The sequence below is a fragment of the Molothrus aeneus genome, chromosome 19 (assembly GCF_037042795.1).
Source record: "Molothrus aeneus isolate 106 chromosome 19, BPBGC_Maene_1.0, whole genome shotgun sequence".
NCBI classification, from domain to species: Eukaryota; Metazoa; Chordata; class Aves; order Passeriformes; family Icteridae; genus Molothrus; species Molothrus aeneus.
Window position 1 is genome coordinate 8,907,114 of NC_089664.1, and position 12,917 is coordinate 8,920,030.

The 12,917-nt window shown below is 57.1% G+C and overlaps 1 protein-coding gene across 1 annotated transcript in view; it reads left to right on the forward strand.

Moving 5' to 3' along the window:
* Positions 1-2,494: 2,494 nt before the first annotated feature.
* The window catches only part of NOTCH1 (notch receptor 1), a 41,634-nt gene continuing 31,211 nt past the window's right edge, over positions 2,495-12,917 (forward strand). The window contains exons 1-2 of the mRNA XM_066562954.1: positions 2,495-2,552; positions 4,233-4,314. Of these exons, the coding sequence (XP_066419051.1) occupies positions 2,495-2,552; positions 4,233-4,314 (140 nt within the window). The remainder of the gene's footprint in view (positions 2,553-4,232; positions 4,315-12,917) is intronic.

Here is a 12,917-nt window from a genome sequence, read left to right on the forward strand (position 1 = left end):
TCCATCTCCAAGGATGCCCAAGTGGAGGAACCTCAGGCTGTCCTCACACCTCCAGATGAGGCTGAGGATGGTGACAAGGTTGTGGTGGCACAGCTGGGGTCACATCCCACTGCCCAGTTGTTGTCACCATACTTGTGTCTGCAGGGAGGATCAAACAGGCAGCACCCACATTCCGGAATTGTTCAGGGCTCGAGCTACCAGTGCCACCTGGACCCTGAGTGGCACCTGGACCCTGAGTGGCACCGAGCTCCACACAGGGCCCTGGCTCCCCAGCCCCAGTCAGGGCACTGCTTTAGAGGCCAGAGTGGGGAAGGCAGGAGGAGCAGGGAAGGAGGGAGCCGCGGGAGCGAGGCACCGCTGCAGGGCTCACGCCTTTGATCTGGTGAGCAGACTCTGCCCTTCGGTTTGTTTAATTGTTTCACACTTGCTCTGGAAATAGTTTACAACAGGAAGCAGTGGGATAACAGCAGGGCTGGCATGGGATGGGATGGGATGGGATGAGCCCGGGGGCTGGTGGAGAGGTACCCTGAGATGAGAGACACAGATGACCACAGTGTCACCTCCTTCCCATTAACCCATTGCTGATCCTCCTTCCCCTTCCTCTTTCCCAAGCTTTCAGCCAGAGGCTGGCAGCCATCCCTTCACGTCCTCATGTTTGGGAGCTGTAAAAGAACCATCCAGTAGACTCCAACAGTCTTGAGGTAGACACAGGAGTCCAATGGGATTTTTACCCACATCCCTGGAAGAGCTGGTACCCCAAATTCTCCACACTGAGTTTTTGCTCCCCACTTTTGCAGGTACTGCAGCCTCACTGAGCAGGGCTCATGAGGAACCATCATTTTTAAGCACCCTCACGCAGGCTGTTCCCATCAGTGGTGCTCTGTGGGTACAGCCCTGAGCACCCCCTGCAGCCACTGCTTGCACGAGACACCCACAAACACTTGTTAAGGGCTTCAACCTGCCCTGGGCTCAAGGCCTGGATGGATTTCAGGTGGAGCATTCCAGCTTGGCTTTTATTTTTTTTTTTTTCAAACTTGACTGTGGCCCACGGCAGCTGGGGCAGGAGTGGGGCTCTGGGGATGAGGGCACAAGGACCCCCTGTCACCACTGCTCCAACAGGAACCTGCACACACGTGGGGGTTGTGGGGCTGCCCCTGGGTTTGGCTTCCCCGTTTCTCCCAGAGTGTTTGTTTATTTGTGGATGCGGCAGCACACGGGGCTGGCCAGGCTCTGCCTGGGAGTTCATGAGTTCACAGCACAAAACAAACAACATCCGACCCAGCTGCCGGCACCTGCGGGGGAGCTGGGTGGGAAACGGCTCCGCATACCTGCACACACCTGAGTCCCGGTGGGGTCAGAAGGGGAACCCCACACTGCACTCCCCAGCACTCAGGGGATGGTCAGTCCATGTCCTGGTCCCCCAGCACAGCCACCCCATTCCCGTAGTTTGTGTGCCCCAGGTCCTTGCACGGACACACCGTGGGTCAGGCTGGCCTGGGGTCTCCTGTGCTCACTCAGTGGCTACTGCGGCCCCAGGGGCTGTGTAGGGACTGGGGGGCTGCACTGGGGAAGCTGTACAGGGACTGGGGGGGCTGCACTGGGGAAGCTGTGCAGGTACTGGGGGGGCTGCACTGGGGAAGCTGTACAGGGACTGGGGGGGCTGCACTGGGGAAGCTGTGCAGGGACTGGGGGGGCTGCACTGGGGAAGCTGTGCAGGTACTGGGGGGGCTGCACTGGGGAAGCTGTGCAGGAACTGCCCTGGGACCATGGAGGAGCTACACTGGGATTATGCACGGTGTGCACGGGTGAGGGCTGCATCAATACTGGGGTGGGGGCTGAACCGGGGGTGTCCAGAGCTGCACTGGGGAAATGTGGGGCTGCTTGTGGGGGCTGCATGCAGGCGTGCAGAGCTGTGCTGGGGCTCTGTAGTGGCTGCACGTGAGAGCTGTGCTGGAGCTGCCCTGGGAATGGGGGGCTGCCCTGCGGGGTTTGGAGGACTGCAGGGGGAGGCTGCACGGAGAGAAGGAGCTGCACCCGGTGCATCCGTGTCTGCATTCGGGGGGCTGCACCGGGGGTGTCCGGTGGCTGCACAGAGGGACGCGGCTGCCCCGGGGCTGCCCGTAGGGTCTGCGCGGACCCCGCAGCCCCCCTCGCGTCCCACTCGGGGACCCTCCGTGGCGGGAAGGGGGTTCCCGGCGGCGGCCCCCCGGGCTGGGCAGGGAGGAGCGTCTCGCCCGTCCCGTCCCATCCCCTCCCGTCCCGCGGCGCCCGGCCCGCCCCGCACCGTCCCGTCCCGCCCCCCGCCGCCCGGCCCGGCCCGCCGGGGCTGAGCAGCCGCGGGAGGCGCCGCGTTCGGAGTCGCTGCTCTCGGGCGCGCTGTGTTTGGGGCTCCCGGCGGGGCGGCGCGGACCCGCACCGGCACCGGCTCGGCTCGGCTCGGCTCGGCCGAGGCCCCGCGGATCTATGCGGCTGTGAGCGGCGGGAGCAGAGCGGGATGGAGCGGCTCCTGGCGCCCGGCCTCCTGGTGCTCCTGCTGCCCGCCCTGACGCGAGGTGAGGGCCGCCGCCGCCGCGGGCCCCGCACCGGCCGCCCCGCAGGAAGTTTGCCGGGAGCGGGGCCGGGAGCGGCGGGCACCGGAGCGCAGCGGGGCACGGCGGGCACCGGAGCCCGGCGCCGTCGGGGGGTCCGGGCCGGGAGGTTCCCGTGGGAACCGGGACTCGGCTTCTGCGGCGGGACCGGAGCGCGGCGCCCTCGGGGGGTCCGGGCGCGGGGTCCGCGTGGGAACTGGGGCTCGGTGCCGCGGGATGCGCCGGGACTGGGCTCGGCTCTTGCGGGAGAACCGGAGCTCGTTGCCAGCGGGACAACCGGGAGCGGAACCGGGCTGGGAGAGCGGGGCTGAGCCCCGCGGGGGTGGCCGGAGCTCGGGGGAGCCGGGGCCGGGACGGCGCGGGGGAGCGCGGCGGGGCCGGGGCTCGGTGTCCCGAAGGAGGCGCTCGGGGCCACCGGGAGCCGGAGCTCGGTGCCCGGAGCTGCCGGGGGAGCGGCGCTCGCTGCCGTCGGGGGGAGCGGAGCTCGGTGCCGGGGCAGCCGGGGCTCGGCCCGGCGGAGGGGCGCGCAGGGCGGCCGCGCTCCTGCTGCTGTTCTGCGACAGCTTTTGACCGTTTTGCAAATTTTTCTCGGTTTCCTGTTTCTTGAAAGTCGGGGCCCCCCGGGGCCCCCCCTCCGGGGCGGGTCCGGGTGCTTCGCCGCAAAGCGCTGCGCGACCGTCGGGGGCAGCGGGTCGGGGCACGGGAAAAGAGCCCCTAAAGCGGCCGGGAGTGTGGGACGGAGCGGGGAGCAGCCCATCCCAGGGGGTCCGGACCCTGCAGTGCCCCCCTGCCCCGGGACCGAGCTGGTAGCCCCCTCCGGAGTGCCCTGAGAGGATTTTGGGGAGCGAAGGCAGCGGTGCTGCTCCCACAGCAGGGCTGGGAGCCGTGAGAGGCGAAGTTTGCAGAAAGTTGCGCCCGGCCGGAGCGGTGCCCAGCACCCCAGCCCGTGTGCCGTGGGACACGGAGCCCCAGCAGGGTGACCCGGTGGGCTCGGCACCCGTGCAGGGCAGGATCTGGGTTGTGGCGGTGGTGGTGCCGAGCTGCAGTCGCTCAATGTGAAACTGGCCCGGCTGCACACGCGTGTCGCAGAACCAGTTACCGTGAAGAGCGAGCGGGCAGAGAAGGGGAAGAGCGAGCCGGGGTGGAAATCGGAAGCGATTCTGGTACTTTCAGCGAGTTGCTGTGGTAACTCTGCAGAATTTGGTTCTGAGGGCCAGACAATGAAACCTTTACTCATAGCAAGTTATGACGGGCAACTCATTTCGTTACCGAGCTTATGGTAACTAATGGGCCCCGGGCTGGATGTTTTTTCCCAAATGGCATTTGTCAGTCAAGGGCCTGATCTGGGGCTTCTCTCTGTCAGTCCTCCTGCTGGAGGAGCAGGCACAGCCTACCCTCAAACCCACCCTGGGTTTTATTTTTAGGTGAGCCTCTCAGCGCAGGGGCCACACAGTCCCTGCCCCGTCCATCACCCTGCGGGCGAGGGCTGCCGGGTGCTGGACCCCACCTCACCAGGCTGTGCAGGCACAGGGGGTCTGGGGGTCTCAGCGAGCCTGTCCCCAGCCCAGGTGACACCAGGGGATGCAGCCCCCCTGCTGCCACCAGGGCCCTGAGCTGTGGCTAATGCTGTCCCTCTGTTTGCAGGTTTACGGTGCTCGCAGCTTGCTGAATCCTGCCTCAACGGGGGCAAGTGTGAAACTTTTCCCAACGGGACGGAGGTGTGCCAGTAAGTATGGAACAGCCAGAGGATTTTCATCTCCCCCGACCAAAGTTATTGACATTCATGTTGACTTTGCTTTGAAGGCTCTGGATTTAATAGGGCAAGATGCGTTTTCTTTCCTTGAGTGGCAAGAATAACCTGCTTGTGTAGGAGTCACCGCGAGTTTGGCAGGATCGGGCTTTGTTCCTGGCTGGGTGGAAAAACATGGGCAAAGGGCCATGTTTTGCTGGTGTTAGCCTATGCAGACTGCCCTGCTGATGGAGCAGGAGGTAGGGCCAGCCTGCGGCGCTCCTTGGACCGTCAGGCGGGGAGGGAGGCTGTCTGTCTGTCTGTCTGTTTTCCAGCTACTCCCTCCTGGCCCTGAAGCATTGCCTTTCAGTCCCTTGCACACAAGGGTGACAGGTACACCTCCAATAAACACTCAGGAGAGGTTCCACGGCATGGCTCTGGCTGCTGGAGCTGCCCCAGTGGTGTCCGTGGGCCGATGAGGCATCGCCAGGGGAGCAGGGCACCTCCTCCTGCAGCCCTGCCAGTGCTGGTGCCAAGCTGTGGTCTAGGCTGGCGTTCCTGGTGGGACCTGGCACCCAGACTGGGTCTTTCTCCAAGCTGATTGTGGGGAAACGGATGTGTAAAGCGTTGGGACTCTTTGAAGGACCAACCGACCCACCGCAGCGATGGCCGATTCACTCCAGGCTCCCAGGGAACAATAACCGAGAGAAATGAATAAGACTCCAGCTCCCTTTTTAAAACTATTCCATAAAAGAAATGTGAATGGGCAAGGCTCTGTTTTCCGGCCAGATTTCCCCTCTGCCTGTTGAACGCGGCCTGAGCTGCGAGCAGGCGGGGAGACGTTCCCACCCACCCCAAATTTCCAAATAGGAAGTCCTCGGCGGAGGAACCTGAAGGCATTTCCAATCCCAACCTGTTGAATGGCAGTTTCCCTTGACAATGTGTGTTGCTTTTTTGCAAATCCGCCTGGGTGCCGTTACTCTGCCCAGTAGCCGGGCACCTCCCGCCCCCTTCTCCAAGCTGAGCCCCCCAACCCTTTGGTGCAAATAAATCAGCAAATCAATCAGGCACATGAGCAATTTAATGGACAAAGGCTGGGTCCCTTTGTGAGGCACTAATGAATGCACGCCACTTTTTTTTGCACAGAAGCCCTTACCAACGCTTGACGCTCTAAATCTTGTTTTCTTTCATTCAAAGAGCGACAGCTGGGATTCGGTCGAAATTCGGCAGCTATTGTTAAGGGAGGCAGATTAATGCTGTGTGACTAATCATGTATGGCTTCCCAGAATGCCCAACCCTCCACCCCCTCCCCAACCTTACACCCCTCCTTTTCCTTGTGGTCATTCTTTCCTTTTTTTCTTAAGTCTCTGCAACTCCTGATTTACATTTCATGTGCAGATGGTGATGGAATCTAATTAGATCTGATGTGTGCGAGCTCTATTTGGAGAAGCCTCCAAAGTAGGCTCAGGGTGGGTTGGGTTTTTTTTTAAGAGAAAAAGTTAACTTTAAAGAAGTTCTTGGTTGCTGGCTGTGAATAACCACTTTTCTCTTGGCTGCAGATGCCTTGTGAGCGTGTGTGAGTTATTTTTGCAGGAGCACAAGGTGTGTGCTCTGGCTGTGTGAAAGCTCTTGTCCCGTGCAGGGCGATGGAGGCAGATACTGGAGGTACAGCCAGACTGAAGGAGGTGCAACTTCCCAAATTACCTGATAGCAACTCGCAAAATCCTGGTTTTTCACTTTGTTTGAATATCTCTTGACGAGGAGCTTTGCTTGGAAGCTTCTTAAACAAAGCAGAGCCAAGAGCACAAGATAGCAGACACAGAAAAGCTTGGCACTGCCCTTTGGCGCCTGCGTGAAATGCACCATTTTGGCTGCTGGCCACATCTCTGCTCGGCCTGGCACTTAACAAAGTTTGGCCATAAAGCCCCTTTGTGCTGCCCCCACAAATCCAATTAGAAAGTGGAGTGAAATAAATAGTGTACGAGGGGGATGCTGCTCCAGAGGAAGAGTGTCCCAGCACTTGTGGCGGGACAGAGCTCGTTGGGTTACGTGGAGCCGACTCTGATAACTCCAAGCCCAGGTTATCAGCCCTGCTACGGAAAGGAAACTGCCAGTGCAAGACCGGGAGCTTTCTCAGCTCTTTATTATTTTACAGAGATAGTTTGTAAAGTTCCAGGTGCCTTATCTTGCTTGTCCCTTTGCCAGGCGGTGCAGGGCACGCAGGGCTTTAATTGAATGGAGGGACCAAGTGTTGGATTGGAGGGCTTGAGACAGAAGCACCCTAATTAGGCTCCTTTGGAGCTGCTTTCCATCTTGGCAGGGTATTATCTGGGTCTTTCAGTGCAGGAAGAGCAGCAGCAGGTTTGTGGGTCTTGCACAGACCCCAGCTGAAGGCTCTGGGTGTTTTTGCCCCAGAGCTGGAACTTTAAAAGGTCCAGGCTGGAGTTGGTGGCTGCTGCAGGGCTTGGCGTGAGGTTCTGTGGTGCTGGGGAGCTGTGGCATTCCAGAAAAGGCCCTTGCCTTGGACTAAGGCATTTTCCCAGACTAAATGAGAAGGTTTTTCCAAGAGGTCATTTTTGACTTCTAGTGATAGCTCCTAATTAGACTGTTGGATAACCCTAGTTTTGACTGGCATCCCTGCAAATGAGTCGGGCTGATTTTAGCTCCCTGTGCCATGTGACATTTATTCCCAGGACCTCCCTTGCTCTGCTAGTTAAAAGCAGATGGCATTGAAAGAGGGCTGAGCTTCCAGCCCTGCCCCACCAGCCTCTCACCATTAAAGCCAGAGGAGTCGTGCCTGGGTTCTCCTCTTGCTCAGAGAAGCAAAAGAGATGGAAGAGGGAGAGAATAAGTTAAATTAATCACTGGGCTTGTGCTGAAAAGGGGGAAAAGTCAGTTTGCTAAAGTACTTCCTCTGTTTATGAATCAGCACAGCGTTGTCGTTCAGCCAGGGCAGTGGCTCCTGAGCTGGTGCCCATTGCCACCACCAGCTTCCACGGGCAGCGGGCCAGAAACATGGGAAGAAACATTCTGAAGGGGGCCATAGCGGGAAGAGGAGATTATTTTAGCTCAAAACTCTTTCAGGAGACAACCAGGAAGGCAGAGGAGTGATGTGAGCCCTGTGAGTTTCTGTGCCCTTCAAGTTATTCAACTGCTCAGTCATTGTTATCTCATTGTAAAGGGCGGAAGTTTCCTTCTGGTTTGGTTTTTCTCATGTGCTTTAACCCAACGTTATTTCCATGAAATAATAACAAAGAAAAAATGCAGTCTCGGTGCTGGAGAGGAAGAGGGTGGAGTGTTGAACAATCAACCAGAGGAAGCTCTTAAAGAAGTAGAGGAGCAGTGATTCAGCCATGTTGAGAACTCTTGTTGGCTCTTTGGAGTCTGATCTCATTCTCGGAAAGAACAAGGTGGAAATGGGTAAGAGGGGAGATTAAAAATACCAAAGTGTCACCTGTTGTGGATTCCAGTGGAATAGAAACTGAAGCCCAGCTGCTGAGGTCATTGGAACAGCAGTGGGGGTTTTAGCTCTTGTCTGAGAGAATCTCTTTGTGTCTCTGGTCCCTGCGAGGTGTCTCGGTGGTTGTCAGTTGTCTCAGGTGGTCCCACTCACTTCTGCTCTGTGTCCTTGAGGTTTTTTGCTTGGTTTGTCTCTGTGGTGGCCAGAGGGTTGTCCTGCATGGGAAGTGTTTGAGAGGAGATATCTCAGCAGGTCCCACAGCACAGAGATGAGCAGGAGAGATGGGGTGATGCAGAGGGGGGTCAGGAACTCACAGTGGTGCTCATCACCTCACATGAGGTGGGCTGTTCCCCAGCAGGGACTCAAGCTGTGCTCACAGAGTGGTTTGGGTCAGAAAGGACCTTTAAAGGTCCTCTGCAGTGAGCAGGGGCATCTTCAGGTTCCATGGTCTCGTGGTGTGAAGCAGCGCACGGGGCTCTGCTCCCTGGGGCTGCAGGTCACTCACTCCATGGTATGGGTATGTTTTATTCCACCAAAATCTCTTCCATCTCAACACCTGACTCGCTGTCCTCCTTTCTGCTGGCAGCCCCAACACGTCCATTTGTTCCAGCTGATACCTCACACCTGGCCTCACCTCCCAGGCTATTATGGTTTATTGTATGTAGCATGAGGGTGACACGTATAAGTCACTGCTACACCAGGCTATTCACCAATTAAGGGCTCGGACAACATCATCAGGAGGCAGTTAGCAAGTTTTAAAATAACATTGTTTGGAAATTAACCTGCTTTTTCCAGGCCTGGAGGTGTGGTGACCCTTGTTTTGCTCGTGTTGGTTGGTGTCCCAAGTGGTGGCAGCGTGTGTACATGAGTGGAATGTGAATTTTATAGAGCATCGGCGTGTTTAACGAGGGAGTAGCCCCAGGGTGCACTTAGGGAGAGCTGGTGAGCTCTGGATCTGGATGGAGACCTCTCTGTGGTTAACATGCTGCCAGGTGAAGGTTTTGCACCATCTGTTGGGGCTGCAGAGGGGAAGAGCCTCTGGGATATAACTTAAAGCCCCCTGGGAAAGCAAACCTGCTGTAGGGTCTTAGTTGAGTCCTCCCTTCTTCCCAGTGGCCAAGAAGGTACTCAGGGTCCCCTGCTGCACTCAGGGCTGTGTGCAGGCATCCTTGAGGACCTGCCAGGCTCCTTCTGCTGCCCGGGATGGGGCAGCACCAAGGGGCACTTGGGGTGCTCACTCACCACTCCCCAAGCTGGGCTACCCTGCAGCTCTGCTTTGTGACCAGCAGTCTGGAGAAGCGATGGTTTGGGATGGTTCCAGTTTCTCCCCAAATGGTGTCTTCATCTCATTACATGCCCCTGGCACGTGGTGCTGAGCCTGAAGGGTGGTGCTGCATCTCCCCCATCCCAGCAGCTGTGCCCAAATCCCATCGGTCCCTGATGCTGCCTTGCTGCAGGGTGCCCTCATGAGCCCGGATTTGCTGCAGCCAGAGTTCTGGAATAAGGACAGAAATGCTGCTCTGGTGTCAAAGGGACAGGCTGGATTTTGGATTTCTTGGGTGTGGAGGTACCCAGGAGCAGAGAGGTGTGAGGGTCAGGCCCTGCTGACTGGATTTTATAGCAGAGCTCCTGTGTGTGATGTGGGGAGGTCTTTGCAGCACCCTGCTGGTCCCAGTGACTCCAGACCATGGCTGAAGGTTAGAGGTGCCCACCTGGGAACTCCCCAGGGTTTAACACCTTGTGCTGGCAGAGCAGCTCAGTGCTGCTTCCACTCCTGATCATCTGGCCAGGTGTGATGGTGCCTGTTCACACCTGGACACCCACACCTGGACTCTGCCTTCCTCTCGGGCACATCTGGTGGGTCAGGTCCTCTCCTGTCACCTCCCCATGGGCAGGTCTGTGGTACAGGATGGTGTTGGGGTTCCAGATATCTCAAGCAATTTGCTGGTGGTTAAGAGGGTGATCATGGAACTGTGGAATAGTTTGGGTTGGAAAGGACCTTAAAGATCTTGTTCCACCCCTGTCATGGGCCAGGACACCTTCCACTAGCCCAGATTGCTCCAAACCCTGCCCAAGCTGGCCTGGGACACTTCCAGGGATCTGGGGGCAGCCACAGCTGCTCTGGGCACCCCGATGGTGCTGGAGGTTCCCACTGGTAAATGCAGTGCTAGATGTGAGAGATGCAGGAATAAAACCACTGTGAGGTGCTGGTGATGGGGGAGAGATGTTTGGCTGGGCTATATGGGGAGCTCTGTCTCCAAAAAGAATATTTTCAGTTGGAAGGAGCCTACAATGATCACTGAGTCCAACTCATGCCTACCAGCTCACATGCAGCAGAATTCATGCTGTGCTTCAAGCCAGCCATACCCAAAACCAGCTCTGTTGGGAATCCCAGCACACCCTGAGCTGGAAAGGACCCACAAGGATCATTGAGTCCAACTCTTGGCCCTGCACAGAACAAACCCAAAATCCCAGTGTGTGTGCCATGGGAGCAGGATGCTGGTGAGCTCAGGGTGTGCCTCCCTCACACTGCAGTAATTAATGTCTGCTTTAAGCCCTCACCCGTCACGTCCTCCCCTTCCCCCCGTGGCAGCCTGGAGTTAATATTGGAAAAGCCAGTTAAACAGTTAATGTTTAGGCCATGGTTATTAGGCTCTTGCACATTTCCAGCAAAGGGAGCCGAGTCGCATTTTAATGGGAAACTTTCATGCTCAGTCAAGTTGCAAAAATTTATTTGCGCCGAAGTAATTTTCTTTTAACAAGTTTTCACCCTAATTCCCTTCCCCAAAACCTGGATTTAATGGTATTTATATGGGAAATGGATTTATTAAGTTTTAATGATGCTATAATGTTGCCCTTATTTAATAGAAGGGGCACCCTGCAGGCAAGTGGGCTGGGAGGGCTGGGTGCCACAGGGGCACCCAGGGGTGGGCAACCTGTGCCTTTGGGCTTGGTTTAAACTCACCATGGCTGAGAGTGGCAGTGCCAGCTTTGCTTTACCCTCTGGGCTGTGCAGGATCTGTTGTCAGGCCTGAGTTTGGCATCCTGCTGCCAGTCCCTCCTCATCCTCTGGTGTGATGTGATGTGATGTGATGCTACCTGTGCCTGTCACGCCTGTCCCCAAGAGGAGCAGGGCACGGAGCCTTTGGCACTTTTGGCTTTGTCAGCAGGGTGATGGGGACCTCAAGGGCCACACACTCCCTGCTGGCATCACTGCCTGGGGATTGAGCATTTGTGAGTGACCTGTGGTTTATTTTAAGGAATTTTCTGCAGCCATGGAGGAGAGCATGTCCCCAGCGCTCCCACCCTGCTGGAGCATCCCTGCTTGAGTGGAACAGGATGAGACCCTCCCAAAGGCTCTCCTGGCTGGTGAAGCCATGGGCTGGCTCCTCTGGAGCAGGTGGAGGAATGTGCCTGTCCTCTGGGATGCTTTGGGGCGGGCTGGGAGAGTGACCCCACGGGGGAGCAGCAGGGACAGAGGAGGGGCTGTCCCCGGCCCCCAGCCCCTATTAAAATGTTAGACACAGACCTCCAAGTCAAAAGGCAGGGCGACAGACGGCCCTTTCACAGGGCCTGCTGCTCCCCACAAAAGGGGGGTTTCCAGGGGAGGGGGGCAGGAATGCGGGCTGCGGCCGGAGGGCAGAGCCGCCACCATTGTCCTGCTCCCTCGGCGAGGACGTCATGTTGACACAGGGATTTCTGCCGGCAAAAGGTGTCAGAGGAGGCACAGGCTTCCCTCCCTCTCTGCTGTTTCCTTGGTTAAACTCGGCAGCAGCAGAAATCCCAGGGTGCAGATCCCAGGAGCTGATGCTCGTCCGCTCTCGGCTCCTTAAGCACATGGTTTCCAAGTGGGCAAGAGTTTTGTTGCTGGTAACTATTTCTGGGGGTTTTGCTTGCAAAGGGAGACCAGCAGCTCCATGGCTGTGAGGTTGAGGGGAGCTGGAGCCATCCCTGTCTGGCCATTGCCACCTCTGCCCACTCCCCATCCCACTGAAATGTCCCCAGCAGGAATTTCTTTGGCTTTGGGTTGGCTTTGTGCCACGGGGCACCCGTGCGCTCTGCAAAACCCCCCTCTCCTCCTTGTTTATAAATATCAGGGCTAAATTTAGCTTGTTTAAACTTTTGGTGGCTGTTCAGATCCTAATCGTAGGTTTGAAGTTTGGGATTAGACGAGTGGGATGGTGGGGTCACGAGTGGGAGTTTTCCATATTTGGCTCTGGGGCAGTGTGATGTTTAGCCAAAACTTGGTTTGAGGGGGAAAGGGGAAAAAAGAGCGAGTCCATCATCACTGAGTGAGATGGTGACGCTGGGGCTGTGTGTGAGCCAGAGCTCTGAGAGCACAGCAGAGTGAATTCAACCTGCATGGGCAGCAAGTGCTGGGTCCAGAGCGGGGTAAAACCAGCAGTTACCCCAAAAAGGGTGGTGAGGGAGGAGCGAGCTCAGGCAATGCTGGGCTGGCAGGCAGCCTGTGGAGGCAGAAACTCCTTATCTGCCCCAAATTCTGACTTTTTCTTCTGCTGGCTTAAAGAACATCAGATTTTTAGAGGGCAAAAGCAGGGAGCAATTGCACAGGGGGTGTTCTCAGATGCCACAGGGGCTGGGTGCTGTTCCAGTGTCTGATGGGCACTGTGGGTGCTCCTTGGGGGACCTGCCCCGGGAATGTGACACAGGTGGGTAATGGGACCATGTGCCAGCCCCAGCCCAGGCTGTGTTCCCTGGGGATCCATCCTTCATGGTCACCCCATAAATGCAAGAGCAGGAGCAGGGGCCAGGGTGAGCAGAGTGAGCTGGGCTCCCACAAACAATGGGGCTGTGCAGCTTTGCACTGGCAGAGGATATAAAAAACATCCACTGGGGAAAACAAATATTTCATAGCAGCCATTGTTGAGGGTGGGAATGGGGCGAGTTTTGTCTTGGGCTCTTCCTTCGACATCTTTCATGTTTGTTGTGAATGAAGCTGCATTGAAAGGCAGCTCCTTCCCAGGTAGCCAGATACCACCCCTGAATAGCCTGGCCACTCTGCCTAGTAATGGGATTATATTGTTTTTCATTACAATGGGAACTTTGATTCCCAAACTGTCCTGACTAATGTCTGCTTAAGAAACAAAGGCATTTTTTTCCTTCATAGGAGGAACAGGGC